This window comes from Sinocyclocheilus anshuiensis, unplaced genomic scaffold (genome assembly GCF_001515605.1).
Source record: "Sinocyclocheilus anshuiensis isolate Anshui unplaced genomic scaffold, SAMN03320099.WGS_v1.1 scaffold67, whole genome shotgun sequence".
In the NCBI taxonomy this organism is placed as follows: domain Eukaryota; kingdom Metazoa; phylum Chordata; class Actinopteri; order Cypriniformes; family Cyprinidae; genus Sinocyclocheilus; species Sinocyclocheilus anshuiensis.
This window is the reverse complement of record NW_015552546.1, coordinates 70278-89175: the sequence shown is the minus strand read 5'-3', so window position 1 is coordinate 89175 and position 18898 is coordinate 70278. Positions and strand designations below refer to the sequence as shown.

Sequence of the window (18898 nt, the reverse complement as noted above, 5' to 3'; positions counted from 1 at the left end):
TACACACACACACACACACACACACACAGGTTTTCCTATCATTATGGTGACATTCCATAGGAGTAATGGGTTTTATACTGTCTCCCCCTACTCTAACCCTACTCCTAAACCTACCCGTATGAAAATTATTTTTTTTCTCACTGGACCCAAAAAAGGACAATGATTTCAGATATAGCCATATATGGGTTTACCTGAACCCCCCCCCACACACTTACAAAATAGTGCTTATTATCTTAGATAAATCACTTTTACTGTAAAAATAATTGAGTGCATTTGGTTATCCCTAAATTGCAATCACGTTCTATAGAAACTAAATATCTATTGAATCTATATCTATAGATCACGTTCTATAGAAACTAAATAACTATTGAATCTATATCTATAGATGCACCAAATGATTCACTGATTAACCTTAAATGAGTTAGATTAAATAATAGACGCATGTATTAAAATGAATGAGAAGACATGCTAATGCAAAGTATGATAGTAATAGCTTTATGAAAGGCAGTTACTGTGAATGAAACATTTATATAGATGAAACACTTATTTTGTGTAGTGAAAAGGATATTTTGTGATTGTGTGTATTGTACTAACTCAATTGAACATATGCTGAAATGTTTGAAAAAAGTGCACTTTTGATGATCTGTTGAGATATTAGTACTAAGAGTTTTGAAAATGTACCAATTGCTTGTGAAAATTGCGCCAAAGCAATTAAAAAAAAAGCTGTAAAGTAATTTGCAGTGTTCATTTAAATGCCACAACTAGTTTCAACATTTTAGAGAGTATTTCCTGTTTAACTTATTTTCAACAATCAGTTCTTTATGCAGTGTTTCTGTAATGGTCATTTGTTAAATGTATTATTATTCTAAATGCATCTGAACATCAGTTAAAAAAAAAAAAAGACAAAAAGATGAATAGGTATCACCGCACTGCAGGAGTCTCGTTTCTGAAGCACCTCTTCAAACACACCTTTGCTGCTTAAAGCTCAGAAGTACTCTGGACTCTAACACGTTCACTTCATCACTCTTGGCATCAGATCATCTTGTTTTTGAACTGTTGTAAAGTACAGTTTTTTCCTCTAACTCCTCTGCCACACTATTTACTAGTCTTTTGGTCAACCCAAATGTGAGCGCTATTTCAATTAAAGTTCATTCAAATTCTGCCTCACCGCCCCGCTGATTGAGAACAGTTGTTGTTCACAGTTTTCTGAAAGGTGACATTATTAAGCTTCCAGAAGCATTAAAATTTTGGCTTCAGGAGGTCTGGCAACTCGCCCTCCTGAGTTTTGCTTTTTATCTGTCTTCTGCATCTTTTCTCTCTTCCCTTTTTCATTGAGCGTCAGCGTTTTTTTGGCTTGTGTACCTCATTATTTCATAGGTTTGTTTAGGTTGGAGTGGGACGTGGGTGTGCTTTCTGCACTGAGATCACTCCTGTGAGTTTGACTTTTTCACAGAAGAGATCAGTCCTCCGGTTAAAGGCTCTTTTTTCCTGCTCACTCTGCAGGTTTGGCTCTTGGGAAATGCTATCAGAGACTCAAGTCACAGAACCCAAAGCGCCAACTGTGTAGCCTGATTCATGCGAAACCTCAGTGATGTTTCATTTTCAAGCACAGCGATCACATTCAGCTAATGGAGGGCCACGCCGTTCCCAGCACCCACTGAGACAACCGTCATATGACGAGGCAAAACAAAGTATCAGTGATTGTGTATATGACCTTTGAACTTCAACTGAGCAACAAGGGGTTGAGAAATTACTGCAAAAAGGTGTGTGAACTTTTACAGGATGTCTTTAAATTGATGCTTTGTAAATTTATTGTCGATACAATATTTGACAGCTTTGGCTCATTTAGGCCAGATATTTCAGGGAATTCACTAAACTAAACTTTTGGACCTCAGATGATGCCAACCCTGAAACAACATACAGAACTACCAAATTTTGCTATAAGTTTGATTGCATCATATAATAATTGCTGTTAATAGTGTTCATCGTCTGTTTGATTATGTCTTTAACTGATTTTTCTGTACATTTCTGCCATATGTAAATTAACTGACAGTCACCACTGATAAGCTACCACTAAATATTGTAGAAACTTAATTTGCTGTAAAATTGCTTTGCAACGATTTGTATCGTGAAAAGCGCTATACAAATAAACTTGAATTGAATTGAACTGGTATCAGCACAATCTTATGCACTAACCATTGATATAAATTTGAGTTATAAAGTTATATTGTGAGTCAAAATGTAACTTTAAAACTTATAATGGGATATTACATCTCCCAATGTGATTTTATATCTCACAATATAACTGTATCTCACAATGTGACTTTATACGTCACTATGTAACTTTGTATCTCATAATGTGACTTCATATCTTACAAAGTAACTCTATATCCCATAATGAGACTTTGTATCTTACAATGTAACTTTATATTTCACTATGTAACTTTATATCTTGTGATATGACTTGAAATTACAACTTTGTTTCTCATATTTGTGACTTTATATCTCACAATAACTTTACATCTCACAAAATATCTCAAAATGTGACTATACTGTATCTTACAATGTAACTTTATATCTCACAGTGTAATTATGTAACACAACATGCAATTACAACTTTGTTTCTCATAGTTGCTACTTTTTATCTTACTAACTTTGTATCTCACAATGTAGCTATATATTTTGTAATGCAACTTTATCTCATAATGTGACTTTACAGTGCCTTGCAAAAGTATTCATACCCCTTAATTTTTCCACATTTTGTTATGTTGCTGCCTTATGTTAAACTGCTTTAAATTACTTTTTTCCCACATCAATCTACACTCCATGTACCATATTGACAAAGCAAAAACAGAATTGTCACAACTTCGTAAAATTATTTAAAATAAAAAACTGAAATAGGTACATTGCATAAGTATTCATACCCGTAACTAAATATTTAGCTGAAGCACCTACAGTCTCAAGTCTTTTTGTTTGATGCGACAAGCTTTGCTCATCAGCATTTGGCAATTATCTGCCATTCTTCACCTCACCTCTTCACCTCTCAAGCTCTGTCATGTTGGATGGGGGCAGATGCACATTTTCAGGTTTCTCCAGAAATATTTGATTGGGTTCAAGCCCAGGATCTGTTTGTCCTGTTGGAAGGGGAACCTTCTGCCCTGTCTGAGGTTATGAATGCTCTGGACTAGGTTTTCATTAAGGCTATCTCAATATTTTGGTGCATTGAGCTTTTCTTCTGATCTGATGAGTCCCTCAGTCCCTGCCACTGAAAAAAAGCCCAGATCGGTGGAGTGTTGCAGTGATGTTTGTCCTTAGTTGTTCAGTTTGGCCAGGAGGCCAGCTCTAGGAAGAGTCCTGGTTGTTTCCCAAACTTCTTCCATTAAGGGTAACGGAGACTACATGCTTCTGTGACCCTTCAATGAAGCAGATTTTTTTTTCTGAACTCTTCCCCAGATGTGTGAGCTCTACAGGCAGTTCTTTTGACCTCAGAGCTTGGGTTTTGCTCTGATATGCATTATCAGCCATTAGACGCAGGACACCGGCCCTCCAGGACTGAGTTTGGACAGCCCTGCATTAGACCTTTTATTAAGATGTGCGTGCCTTTCCAAACCATAACCATTCAATTGAATTTTCCACAGGTTAACTTCACTCAAAGTGTTGTAACATGTACAAGCAATATGAATGCTCCTGAGCTAAATTTCAAATTATTGCAATGAAATCATATATATTTTTTATTTTTAATAAACCCTCCAGCCTGCTTTAATGTCATAATGACTGCAGCAAATCACAACCAGAAGATAGAGGCGCTCTGCCATTTGCCTGCTTCTTCTATGAATGACTGTGCACGCAATTGGCTGTACATTCTTAAAAATAAAGGTTCATCAATGGCTTTTTGCATTCTATCGAGTTCAGCAAAGAACCTTTTTCCTATCAAGAATGATTTTTGGCTGTATAGAGTTATTGAGGTCTGTTTTGTAGAATAAAAAGTGCTATTGATGTTGCATTATATGTATATATTAATATCACATTTTATTTTATTTTTTAAATATTTTTCTTAAGCATTATATATACACTGTATTAAAAACATTTTTATATTATCATTATTTTATTTATTAAAATATATATAACTATGATTTGAACATACAGCTAATTGTCTCTTTAAAGCTATTGTTTTTGCTTTTTGTGCATATGAACTTTAAACTAAATATATAATACATAAAATCTTTTTTGTTGTTGTTAAAATTTAATTTTTAAATAAAATGTATTACAATTGTGTACGTGCACAAAAATGTAAGCACAGATTGTTGTGTAGATGAAGTTGAATTCAAGATATTGTCATGATTTTTGACCAGCATTAGCTGTTAGCAAATATATGTTGAAAAAGTAAGTAACACATTTTCTGTTGTGTTATGTACATCGTTTGCTTTTAATCTGGCCCTCAAATCTCTCTGTGTATCTTGATTTTTCACCAATCTTTGATTTTTCACCATTGATTGGATGATGTGATCGGATGCTTTATGACTAGTCTGGGCCTGTTTGTTTATCAAATGAAGAACAGGTTTTCCTGCAACCATGGTGACTTTGAAGACATTCAAAGGGGACTGTAACTGTTACAACTGCCACTAATGCAGCAGATGAAGATCACGAAAGCAACAAATGAATTAGATTAAATCAATACTGTACTAATATAGAAACAGGTAGATTCTTCGAATAGATGACAAAGCTGGTCTGAGCTGTTAAAAGCTGTGCTGATGCCAACGTTAAAATAATGAAAACTATGCATTTCTAGTGAACTGGATTTTGCACATCTTTCTCTAGTGAACCTCATTAACACTACATGACATTTTTGGCAAATTATGAAAAATGTCAAGTTTGTATGTGGAGTGTGTCATTTCTGCACCAAATGAGCAGCACCAATTAAAGTGTGTTTATTTGGGTGGCCCAATTGGGATGGACAAAATGGCATGACCTGTTTATCAACAATGAAAGATGAGGGAGTGTTTGAAAACCTTTTTCATTTTTTTTTCAATTCTGTTTGCTGCTGCTGATGGAGAAAAAATTACACACTTTAAGAACCATTTGCAGATGGAAGAGGTTCTTATGAATTTATCTGCTTTGGCTCAATGAAAATACAAATGATATTGTGATGATTGTTCTTGACAGATCAACAGAAATATTGAACAGCCAGGCATTTTTAGATATTTAAAGCAAAGTGACTTCAAAGATTCAGCTATAAATGAAGTGTAGGATGAGTCTCACATCCAGAGTCCTCAGAGCTGTTTTGCAACTCAAAGATGTTCCAGATGAGTTTCCCCTTTTTTCCCCCAGGTTTTGCGGTGTTGTTCTATAACCTTACGCAGGACGTTTTAGAGTGAAGCTCGGAGTAAGACTTTCCTTGTGTGCCATCATCACCATATCTGAAAATAACTGTGCCGATCATCTAGTGTATCAGAATTTCTTTTTTAAAACCATAAAGATACTACCCAATACTCCCAACACAAAGACTATGCCTCCAACTAAAATACATAAATAAACGAGTAAATAAATTAAAAGATACCTGTAACTTTATATTACACACTGTGACTTCTATCTATCTATCTATCTATCTATCTATCTATCTATCTATCTATCTATCTATCTATCTATCTATCTATCTAATTTCCAGCTTTATCAACAACAAGAAGGACCCCAAACCATGACTGCGGGGGTGTGTGTATTGATGAAAATCTAATAATTAATATATAATACAAATGTAAAATAAATAAATAATTTTATAATAAAACATTTTTTTACATCACTTTAATCACTAAAGAAATGTTGCTTACCTGCATGTGACCATTAGTTGACATCAGAGAATCAATAAATTCGGAATATTTTACAGCCAATGTTTAAATATGCAGTAATTTAATTAATAAATAGTAACTTTAGTTTGACTATTTTAAAATGTAATATAATTTAAGTACTTTATTTTTGTAATCTGATTACAGAATCCATATTTAATCAGTTACTACAAAGTACTGTTTATTATTTTTCACTTTCTGTCACAACTACTTTTTTTTTTTTAACTCTAAGGCAGTTTGAGAAACTTTTTTTGGCTATTTTATGATCTGTTGGGTGAAAAGTTGTCTGATGTCCTGAATATGTATATAATAACTACCCGGGTAATTGAACTACTGCTCATGTGCATATAATACAAACAGTGCAGGATGAGTTATGTGCTCAAATGAAATGTACTTTGATTTAAGATTCAAATCCTTACCTCTAATTATGAGCTAAAGCAATAGTATTGCTGCCTTCGCACACACTACTGAATATTAATTAGCAGCTGTCACCTCTCAGGGTAAATTATGACAATCTTCTGAAAGTTTGATTAAGATTGAGCATGTCTCGCTACACCTTTGAGTGCCATAACAGTCCCCAAAAAGCACTAAAGCTTGTCCTGTGAGTCTCCTGTTCAATGATGTGACGTCAAAGAAAGAATGGCTCACTATCCCCATGAAACCCATTACAGAAGTTTTCCCCCCTCTCTTCTCTTGCAAAGTCTGTTCGTTTTTATTTCTTCTTCTGCTGCTGCACAGTTCAAACATTTGATCTGATAAGAGTGGAAAAAAGCTGATAACAGATGTGTAATGGTCTGGCCACATATCAGAATTGAGTAACACTCCAGGCTATTGCAGAAAACCCAGTAGTGAGTGAGCAGCAATGCAAGAAATGTAACATTGCTTGAAAAAAAGTCTCCTCAGGAGACCTTTCTGTTTGCTAAGAGTGCTGCAAGTGCAATACATGTCATTTCATCAGCTCGGTGTGTGTTATGACATGAATGAGATTAAGCTCATAAAACTGGATGACTCAGATTTGCACTTGTGCCCCGCCAGCAGACTGTCTTATCATTTCTATTTCTGCAGGATTTGCTTTGCCTCCTCCGCTGTCCTATTCTGAAGAAGAATAGATTGAGGTAAGAAAGCGACGGGAGACGGGAAAGTTTATGCAGAAGACTGGACCGAGGACAGAGAGAGAGAGAGAATGGACACTCGGCAGTGTGCAGAAATCTGAGAGCTCATCAATCACTCTGTAACGTTATGCAATGGAGCTCTGCAGGAGAGGGTGGAGACCCACACGAACAGCTGTGGCCGATCTGAGCACGCTAAGCAAGAGTAAGCGGCACTGTGGGAAAGCAAAGAAATGTGGGAGTAGGGGTGGAAAGCAGTTACACCACATTTATCCTGCGGCTAACATCACGATCGGCATAGTCAGGATGATTTTTATATTATAATGAACTCTGTACACTGTCTGCAAAGAGCTGGAGTGCACAAAGTCGACAATTCCTCGGCATGTGTTCCTATCCTGGAAACTGTGAATCCATGCATATGTATGCACTCCATACACACAGTTTAACAGATAGCCAGTAATGAGGTGTTGTTTTCTTGTAGCGGTTACAATGCAGGGCCTGTAACTGGAACATTTCAGGGTTGGGTTCTGGAAATATTTTCATATTCATATTCATATTCCCATGTATATCTTTCATAGAGCAGTGGCGTGCACAAACAGGGGGGTCCAGGGCCCAGGGCCCAGGGGCACATAGAAATCGCAGTCCGGGGGCACATAGACCGGACTGAAAGGGCACTTTACCGCCGGCGATTAAAGGGGCAGGCGTGGATGGGTAGGTTTAGGGTAGGGGTAAGTATGGACATTTAAAAAAGCCTCAAACCACATGAATAAGATGCTGGTAGCACAATCTGGTAGGTAGCATTTTTCGCTATCGATTTGTGCTACCTATCTTTTTAATGGGAGGTAGCACAATCTGAGCGGGTAGCACAAATCGTCAGAACACCGGTGAGATTTTTTTTTAAATAACTTTTTTTATATTAGCGACATGTTAACATGCTAGCAACATGCTGATTATACTAAAAACATGCAAGCAACATGTTAACATGTTAACTACATGCTAATCATATTAGAAACATGTTAACAACATGCTAATCATGCTATCAATATGGTAATCATACTAGAAACATGCTAGCAACATACTAGTATCATGCTAATCAGGCTAAAATCATGCTAATCATGTTGGAAAAATGTTAACAACTTGTTAAATCTCGTTGTCAATGTGCTACATAATACTAGCAGCATGCTATCAACATCTATCTAATCTATGTAAATTTTCAAACTTCAAGCTTTTACAACTGCTTAATACTTTCAGGTTAGGCTTTCTCAAGCCACCCTAAAGTTTGCCTTGACAAACTTTTTTTATCTAGTTTATTCCTGTGACGGCAAAGCTGAATTTTCAGCATCATTACTGATCGTTCAGAAATCATTTATGCTGATGGGGCTAAGAACTATATCAAATAAATATTTAAATGAGAAAATGAATGGGAAAAATACCTCTGGAACCAAGGCCTCTGAAAAAGTGCCAAGTCACTGTTGGGCTCTGTTTATCCCTGCTGGTGGATGTCATAACTACATCATGTTGTCAAAAAACATGCTTCTCTATTGATGGCCTTTTAAAGTAACTGCTTTTCATATTTCATGATATTATAGAAAATGTTCTCCAAGGGAGCAGCTATATTTGCAAGGCTCTTAAAAGCATGAAATTAAATTTTTTTTGTGCTTTTGACAAGTGATCAGTCACATGTTTCTGAAACCGAGTGCCCATCAAGCAAAGATGGCATCCTCTAGGTCGTGCACTTCAAGGGGGTTATGTGCTACAGAAGCCGAGCGACTACAATTGAGATGAATGGGAATGCTATCGGATAACTTTCTCTGTGTATTACAGACCTCTGGGGTTCATTCGCTGCAAGGAGCGAGCCAAAAGCCATCACCACTGTGCCCTTGAGGAGGCACTTAACCTCAGGTTTCTCCATGGGAATTGTCCCTATAATAAAATCATGCCATCATTCTGTTGGAACATCCTACAGGCTGTTCATTTGGTAATAACCAAAGATCATATTCCTGAGACAAAATAATAACAAATGCACTGATTTCTCCTTGGCAGGTTGTTTGACAGCTACTACAGTAAGACTTGTGTGCCAAACACAAAAGCTTATCCTTCATTCAGCATGTGCCATGGCAGGAATTTTCTCACTTGGATCAAACCACGTTTTCATGCACGTCAGGGCTCAGAAACATGAGACATCACGTTTGGTACAACAGTGCCGTTGCTCGATTAGGAACCAATGTTGATGCCACTCAAAATAAATTAATGGAGTTACAAGCAAGTGGTGTTGAAAGTTTGCCTATCATCTTCAACAGCTCAAAGTAGAAAGCTGTCAGTCACACTCCTGACCTTCACATCCAGAACATGACCTCAGAGGCCTGGAATCAGAGCCATATGATCATCACGCTATGAACGCAGAGCTGAGAGGTCATTTGAGAAGCTGTTATTAGCCCTGAGCTCAGGGTGAAGGAAACATGTAGTGTTCACAATCACGTTGTAGCTTCTGCTTCAGTAAATGATCCAATTTGCTTTCGAGTTTTCTTATCGAATGCGCATCGAAACTGTGAGAACCGTTTTGAGGGTTTTACATGAGCCCCCGCAGGTGCTACTAAGCTCCTCGGAATGTGTTGACACTAATCCCATTTCAGTTTAAGCTATTAAACCATCTAATAAGTTTTTATTTATCTGTTCTCCGCTAAGACCTTTTTAACGTGCAAAGCTACTGCATTTCAGGAAAGGTAAGGGGTTATGTGTTTCTTGGAACTCTTGTCGATTCCTTCTGTTGGAGTCTCTTCATATTAGTGAAGAATGCTAGAGATTAAACATATGTAGTTATGGGTTTACTAAAAGCTTCACTGCCTTGTAATTTTTGTGGATCCGGCCCTGTTTACTTTTTTACTGTGATTTCTTTTGATGTGACAGTTTTATGGGGTATGTTTAAGGTGATCTGCTCTGAGGAAGCAATTAGCCATCTTCTCCTGCTTTAGAAGTGGGAAGACGCCACTTGTCAACTTTTGAATGAATGACTTTGATGGGCACTTACGGGTTTGAAATGGTACAGCATGTCTGCAATATGCTCCCTTTTGTCGCTAAGCAATGTTGCACTATAAACCGACAGAATGCGCTTTTGCCTTCGCTGGTTGTCAAACAGACTGATAGATACAGGATTGGTGCGCATAACATTCTTTCATTTTTGCTCCGTCTCTTTTGCTTTGAAGTTTGAGATGAAGGGGAGAACAGCTGGGACGTCTGAAGCCAAAGGAAGAGTGTGGGAGGTGGTGTAAAGTGAAAGTTAAGCATTGTGGGTAAGTGTTTGTGTGTGTGTGTGTGTGTGACAGGTATCCACTGTCTCTCGTTGGAAAGGGACAGCAGCTATATTTAGCACCTCTGACAAGTTTCCACCACTCCTGTCAGGCAACAGTATACCCATAATTACAGCGTATATGTGTGTGTGTGTTTCAGTTTGACTGCGTTTCAGTCTGGTATTTAACGTCAGAGGGCCGTAAGAGGCATTGTGGGAGTTTTTGTTATTTGTAATTCATCCACCCTCACATTATTTTGCTCTATATCTTGATTAACATACAAACCCTGCAATTCAACTGTTCTGACCTGATTCATTTCAATTTCAATGTACTGTTTGCACATAATTACTAAAACACAGTTTCTCCTCAATAACCTTCATGTGGATTATTTCCATTCAGCAATAGAGGCACATGTTCTGCTGTATTTTACTTCCACCTAGTGGATGACTGCGACATCACACATGAAGCAGACGCATATATTGGCCAATTCAATTGAGAATGACATTACATAATACTGTTATGAAATATTTAAACAAAAAAACCTGAAATTTGAAAAAGTGGTTATGTAATAGCCTTTTGAGAAAATGTTTGAAAGCAACAGAAGTACCGCAGTGTAAATTCAGTGTAATCTGATTTAGGCCTACTGAACATCATATGCTGTGCTTTAAAGTTGTTTGCATAATTACGCCACCAAATGCGGTCTAAGAGCTTTTTCAAAACCTGTGAATGCAAACACTGTCATTTCAAATTTGGTGGCAGTGAAGCGACTGTGATATGGAAAGAGGTTAACTGGCTCTTTGAAGGGAGAGGAGCGGTGGGTTTCCCTGTCAACACCATCTTCTCAGTGGCAGATGAGGTCAAACAGGAGGGGGTTGTTCTAAACTGCCAACAGGATGGAATTTTAGACACTCTCCAAGGTCCCCCTATCTGTGACTCCTCCAATCCCACTGCACGTTGTTATTCTCGGTGCCCTCTAAGATTTATGCTCGTCACTTACGACTTGCCTTCGCTTTGCGATATTGTGATAGGTAAGACTTTATGTGTTAGATTTGCATGGACAAATCTGTTCTGTACTTACACCATAGCTGGATTTGAGATTGATTTGTGTTATCAGCTTCCCATAAAATGGACCATTCATACATATAAGTTGTCTGCCTGTTATGCAACGTTTCATGACCTTTGGAAGAGATGCATGCGTGGACACCTGCAATGTGGACAAATGCAAGGTAGAGCAGTAACGTTATTATATACTTAACTTTAAAAGTAGACCGCATGTTTATTCTTTCATTCCTTAAAATCGGTTTTCATGATAAAATAAGTAATCGCTACAAGGTTTCATTATGCACTAAATAAAACAACGTATAAAAAGAATAAACGAAATTTATAACTTAAAACACCACCTAATTTAAAGTAGATTTGGGTTTGAATTGACTGCTGGCGAGCAGTTTCGTTTTTGATCGAATCATTTAAGTTAATGAATCATTCAGGTTCGAATGAATCATTAATATTTCTTGTTCAAGTCGCTTCCTTTTGAAGCATTTGACTTCCTTCCTACCCAGTGATTTGAGAATGAAGCGTCGTGAATTAAGGCTGGATTAGAAATATAATACTACTCTTAATATTTAAATATATTTGCTATTTATAAATAATAAGCATAGTAGTATTCAATTCTCAATTCAGCCCAGTGGCGGAGACAGAAAGTGGTTGGCGGGTGGGTCTCTAAAAGAGTGGGTGGGCCTGATAATTCGCATGACCCGGCTCAATAATATTAATAATAATAATAATAATAATAAAAGAAAGAAAGAAAGAAAGAAAGAAAGAAAGAAAGAAAGAAAGAAAGAAAAACGATGGACTGGTCCGAAATGCATTCAAGACGGATTGCAATCCGATCTCGCAAAACACTTCAGACGGTGGTCTGAGACACATTCCAGAAGCAACCGGATAAGTGTAAATGCATAGGGTTGTTGAACAACATATTAATTTGACCACTTCGCTACTGCAACACGCATCTTCACAGATATCCCTGTTGAAAAAAGCAGCATATGCTGGTTAGGTATGTTTTGACGCTGGCTGGTCCTTTGCTGGTTTAAGCTGGTCCTTTGCTGGTTGATGCTGGTCCTTTGCTGGTCCTTTTGCTGGTTTATGCTGGTCATGTGCTGGCAAAGGACCAGCATAAACCAGCAAAATGCTGTTTTTTTCAACAGGGATGACCCACTGTAGCCTAGATGAACGTCTCTCTACACAGCAAGCGGACACGCAAACTTCCGCAAATGAAACTGACAGTTCGGCGTCGCATTCAGGGGTACATTCATCTTAATTAAAACTAGTGAGACTAAATTCTCTAACCACTGATGACATTGGTGATACCTATTTAAAAAATGAGTGAGGTCTGGGGTGGTTTAAGAATTGTGCTCTACAAATCAATGCCTTGTCCAAATACCCACACTTGCGGTCTTTGGTCTTTGCACTTGACTACTTATATGACGTATTTCCTGTATTTGGCCCAAGTGTTCAAGCGAGCATGAAGACCACAAGTGTTGCCTTGTCCAAATACCCACACTTGCGGTCTTGGCCATTTGAGAGCGAGTGCGCACGACCGGAAGCAAGTGCGCAAGACTGTCCCAGTTCTTAAAAACGCCAAAGCGCAGTACCCTTAACACACACTAAACCCACACTATCTTGAATACTGCTCCGGAGCAGTATTCGAGGCTTAGTGTATCCCATCATGTATCATGTTGTGGAAAAAAATCGTGAGACTTTTTGCCGAGATCTCGTGAGAGGTCACGGAAACCTTTCTAATGTATGTGACATATTAATAATAATTAGATATTACATATAATTTGGTAGTAAAACAAAGAGTTGCATGTTTTATTGGTGCAAATGAGTAGTGGTGATAATTATTTTGTACAACATTTGCAACTGCTTTTTATCACTAGAAGCACCACAAAATTAAATTGTGTCATCTGTTATAGGGACTACTGAACAGACATTTAGAAGTTTATTTTAAAATGCAAAGTATTGAAAATAAAAATTAAAACTCTGTAAACACTTGCATTTTTACAACACTATAGCCTAAGTGTGTCCCATCAGGTAATGAAAAGTGGTACACACACGTGTGGTCTTCATCCTCACCAAATACAGGAAATACGTCATAGAAGTAGTCAAGTGATCAAGTGCAAAGACCGCAAGTGTGGGTATTTGGACAAGGCATTTGTGTCGAACTTTTCATTACCTGATGGGACACACTTATATAGTGTTGTAAAAATGCAAGTGTTTATATAGCTTTTTTTTTTTTGCATTTTAAAATCAACTTCTAAATGTCTGTTCAGTAGTCCATATAACATGACATCATTTTAATTTGTGGTGCTTCTAATTAAGTGATAAAAATCAGTTGCAAATGTTGTACAAAACAAATATCACCACTACTCATCTTTGCACCAATAAAACGTAAAAACACTGTTTTTCTATGTGTTTTATATGTATGTAAATTATATTATATCTATGTAAATTATATGTAATATCTAATTATTATTAATATTTCACATACATTGGAAAGGTTTCCGTGACCTCTCACCAGATCTCAACATGATGCATGATGGGATACACTAAGCCGCGAATACTGCTCCGGAGTGGTATTCGAGATAGTGTGGGTTTAGTGTGTGCTTAAGGGTACTGCGCTCTGGCGTTTTTAAAGGGGTCATTTGATGCTGCTAAAAATAACATTATTTTATTTGAGGCTTTAGTCTTTGCAACTTTACAGATCTTCTTTATGCACCAAGAGCTTGTAACACTCCAAAGAGAAAGGAAAAATTGAAATCGCATCATATGACCCCTTTAAGATCTGGGACAGTCTTGCGCACTTACTTCCTGTCACGCACATGCCAAGACCGCAAGTGTGGGTATTTGGACAAGGCACAAGTATAGGCAACTCATTAGGTTATATACACTAAACACGTTTGTGAAAGATGTTTTCTCTGTTTTGGAGGGATGAACACTGTTAAATTATATTTATTGCATCAAAATGTGTTAATAACCTACCTCACTATAGGTTATGGATAATTTTATCCTACCAGGCGCGTTACGTGACTAATAAATATTCATGAGCTAAGCTTTCTCCGTAGTACTATTGGCGAATTCGTTTCCTATCTAGGAAGTTAAACATTACGAGTAGTGATTCAACGCGATTAAGCATTTACAGTGATTAATATCGTTATCGATAGCGAAATTTCATATTATGTGATGAATATAAACACAAAAGGAGGGCTCATTTGAGACGGTAGGCTGTTCTTTACGTGACTTTCTGTTGCTGATGTGGAGCTCAAGCCATCACGATCCGTGTGTAACCCATCATTGTTTTCCGCATCTGTCCTTCTCATCAATAACATTCCGTTTCGATGCACAAACGTGTGACACATTTATTTGCTAGAGGAACGTTTTGTTGTGAGATTTGTCAGTGGTATCTATGGGAATGTGCGACTTGATATTGCTATGGCAACGTGTCATCAGTGCTTATGGACCAAAACATGAATATCATCGAAGTGAAACCTTTCAGATCAGATTGTTGATACATTTTAGATCATTATATTTGTACATTTGTATCATTATATTTCTATTTAAAAGTAGCTTGAAAGAGCTGACTACTAATGCAAATATCTGTGTGATTATCATGCATAAACACATGAACAGGGATGCAGTAATACTAGTGCAGCTTCACTGTTTACACATGCTTAATGTTCAAAAAATCCCTTACAGATAAATCACTTACAATGAATGTTGCGAGGAAAAATACGTTTACTTTATTTGTAGATTGGGGTTCAAAAGACTGCTACCACACTAAAAGACTGGAACTGGGAATGCAAATGAATTATGCAATAAACAATGTCATTTTAGGATCATTGATGGTTTGAATCAGTTTTTGCTTTTATTTTTCATTTTCATTTCTTTTTTAATTTTCATTTTAAAATAAAATGAGTAATATTGTAGCTGAAATAAAAAAAAATTTTTTTTGAATATTTTATTTTATTTTAGTTAATGCTAACTTAAAGTAATGAAAATTTGATTTTTTTTTAAATGGCTTTTAGCTTTGGTTTTAGTTTTAGTGAGCTATAGTAATCTTGGTAAATAAATAGGAAATTGTAGGGTTTAGAAAAAGCAAACCTGATAGTACTGATTTGAAGTGTTGATTTTTAACATTTAAGATACAAACATTTATTTTATACTATTATATATTTTTATATTATGTAAAATCTCATTGTAGCCATATATTTTATCATTTTATTCAATGTTTTTCTGAACAAAAATAATGCCAAAAAAATTAGTGATATCCTAGAATCAGAATTCGTTAGAAAGCATTACATCACCAAATACTTACGTTTGTTGTGCAGCTTGTCACTTAAATTATTTATCATTAGAAAAAAGCAAAAAAAAAAAGCATCTGGTCTCAGACTTATGAACCCCAGCCATATGTTTTGGTATAAATTAACCCCTTTTTTTGGATGTACCTACATTGGTGTTGAAGAGCTGTCTTCAATTGCTTCTCTGTTGCTCAGAGGGAGCGGACCGGAGGCTCCACCATGGCCGGAGATGAAGTTCGGCAGAGGAAAGGAGGTGGCCGCAAGAAGCCCAAAAAGGGGAAAGGGAAGGGGCAGGGTGGTTTGGATCGGACTGGCAGTCTAGAGGGGCAGAATGACCTCCTGTTACCCCCTCCCACCATACCACTCAAAAAGCCTGTGGAAGACAGGACCAAAACAGCCCAGGCTAAGATAGAGGATGAGTCGGCTGTTTCTATCCGCCTGCAGGTGCTGTTCCTCTACCTGCTGGCTGGGATGGGGATGGTGATGGCAGGCATGGTGCTGGACAGTGTGCAGGTAAGAGACTTCTGAAGAACTTTCTGCAACTTTATGTAACACTTTATAGCCTGACATGACTTTCCAACAGTTTGAGGTTGATGCTATAGCAGCTAATGTGCCCACTTTAATGATCCAGCATGTCAAGTGCTGATATTTATGGTTAAGAAAAAAATAATGAAAAGTCGAGATGTAAACCCAGAATTACTAGAAATAAGTCAGAATTGCAAGATAGAAACCTGAAATTTTAAGTTAAAAAGTCAGAATTGCGAGATGTTGACTCAAAATTGCGAGATATAAACTCAGAATAGTGAGAAATAAAATCAGAATTGTGAGGTCAACTCAAAATTGGTTAGAAATAAAGTCAGATTTGTGAGATGTTAATTAATAACTGCAAGATATAAACTCAAATTGTGAGAAATAAAGTCAAAATTGCAAGATGTAAACTAGGAATTGCTAGAAAAAAGTAAGAATTGTGAGATGTTGTTAATTCATAATTGCAAGATATAAAGTCAGAATTGTGAGAAAAAAGTCAGAATTGTGTGTTATGAACTCAGAATTGTGAGATATTAACTTAAAATAGCAAGATATAAATTCAGAGTTGTGAGATAAATGTCACAATTACCTTTTTTATTTTTTATTCTGTGGCAGAAACAGGCTTCCATGTGAGAGTAAGTAAATATTGAATATTATATCCTGTGCCTAAAATTTGTTGTTATAGAACCAGTTGTCATATAATAGTCTTAAGAGATGCTTTGTTCTGACGGTGTTTAATGAATGAGATGTCTGTCTGGATTTGCTGCGTCACTGTGCCATGTTCACGACCGAGCAGGTTTTTTTTTTTTTAGCTGAATCATGCCCCTCTTTCCACCATGTCCTCTACGTACTGGCAAGCGGTAGAGTGGTGAGTAATCGAACAACGCTGGGAGTGGATGGTAGAACCCCATCGGTTCTCAATCTGTCTCTTTGTCTCTCATACACAATCTCGATCTATCTTTTCCTCTCCTCTTTTCCTTTCCCCCCTCGTCCGTCTGCCAAGCACTCAGCCCATTCACAGCTGATAAGACAGGTTCAGTAATACGTCAGAGGAGACATTAGCAGAGAGCAGGACAAGAGGACAGACACAAGACTCTGAGCAGATGAAACGGTTGATGGGAAGTAATAAGGGTTAGACGAGTGACTGTTCGAGGGCCTGATGCACCGGTGAGGAGGGGGCCTAAAGGACTGGCCACAGGAACGAGTGGAAATAAAGCCTCAACATGTGTTTCTGTCACATTCTGGACCTGTTAGACCAGGCCTGATGACGGAGAGGAGTTTAAATCGACGTTGATACGGACAGGACTGTTTGTCATGTGAGTCATGACTCCTGTGGTGGAGAGAAGCTGCGCCCTGGAGAACGTAGTGTTCGTGTACATGGACGTACCAGCGACCTGCGAGTGAAAAAAAGAGGCAGCTTGGGAATTATTGTAGCAGTCTTCAAGGGACAGCAGTGGAGAACAACTAGATACTTCATTTCTGGCGTTCAGAGAACCAACTCAGCTAAGGCTTTTTTGAATGTGAAGGTTCCTGTTGGATTTTGGTTGAAAACCCACGTGGCATTGATAGATGAATGAATGACATCTTCAAGAAGAACTGAAATTCAGCCAACTTTTTGGGCCTTTGCTATCGTGGGACAATCTGAGGATACTAAATTGCCTCATCATTTAATCTTAAGAACATCCTGTTTTCTTAGTCAGCATATTATTATAGTTCTTCCCAACCTATTTGTCTTGAGCTTCTTATTTAGTTTCGAGACATTATGAAAGGAACATTCAGCCATCTAGGAGGGTGTTAAAAGCTTCTAGGAACCCTCGTCGATCTCAGCCGTGGCCCTCACCATTGGGGAATGGGGTAACAGAGATGGTGGTCACTCAGTTAGAGCTGGAGCTCTGTTATCAGGGGAAGAAGCTCAGAGGTTTCACCTGCAAGCTCACTCGTTCGGCTCATGGTTTCTTGCCGGAGAGCTCGTACATCATCGCTGCGCAGGTCCTACTGCCTTATCTGCTGGGCGGACTGGGGATGGTGGCAGCCGGTATCGTCATGGACATTGTCCAAGTATGAGCGATTTAATCTAGATTTGGTATATTTCTTGGTTGTATCTGTTATTGATTCTGTAAATAATGATCAGTATTGATAACCATTGGCGGTACCATGGTTCAGTGATGGGATCAAATAGTAATAATTTGATACACAAAAAAGTTTTATTTTTTTTGGACATGTGCCATGGTAGTGCCATGATTTTCATTGAAGTACCTTGGAGTACTATGGAAATACCATGGGAGCACTGCAGTATTTTAGTAAGGGTATGATACTACTATATTCATATACCATGGTATGCTCACGTTACTTCAGAAATATCATATGATATACTGTACATGTCTAAAAATATGACATTAGCATTTTTTAGGTTTATTTTGTTAGTGGGTAAATGTTGAAGTATATCAGTAGCGAATGTTAAAGGTGCAATAGGTGATTGTTTTCAGAAACATTTTTTGTTATGCTGGTTGAAAGTCTCTTCACATCCCGATAGCAATCATTAAGTTAAGTGGTCTAAATGTATTTATCTGTATTTATATATTCTGTGGAAGGCGTAGGACCAAGAAATGTTCGTCCAATCAAAACGCTCAGTCCGAGCGTTTTAATTGGCTTTCCTACTTGCCTGTCAACGTATGTATTAGCATACCTCTGCGCACCTTGTTCGTGCAGACAGGATACGTCATCAGCGCGTTCACACACGCTGTGCAGACAGAGCGAGAATGGCAGACAAACATCAACAA

At 37.6% G+C, this 18898-nt stretch overlaps 1 protein-coding gene across 5 annotated transcripts in view; it reads left to right on the top strand.

Moving 5' to 3' along the window:
• Positions 1-18898, top strand: part of LOC107664193 (solute carrier family 41 member 1-like) — a 53588-nt gene that overhangs the window by 22944 nt on the left and 11746 nt on the right. Inside the window, exons 2-3 of one of the 5 annotated variants that reach the window (XM_016454683.1) lie at positions 10153-10239; positions 15786-16103. In XM_016454683.1, coding sequence (XP_016310169.1) covers positions 15810-16103 — 294 coding nt within the window. In that variant the 5' untranslated portion in view covers positions 10153-10239; positions 15786-15809. The other 4 variants (XM_016454682.1, XM_016454680.1, XM_016454681.1 and 1 more) reach the window with 4 other exon arrangements.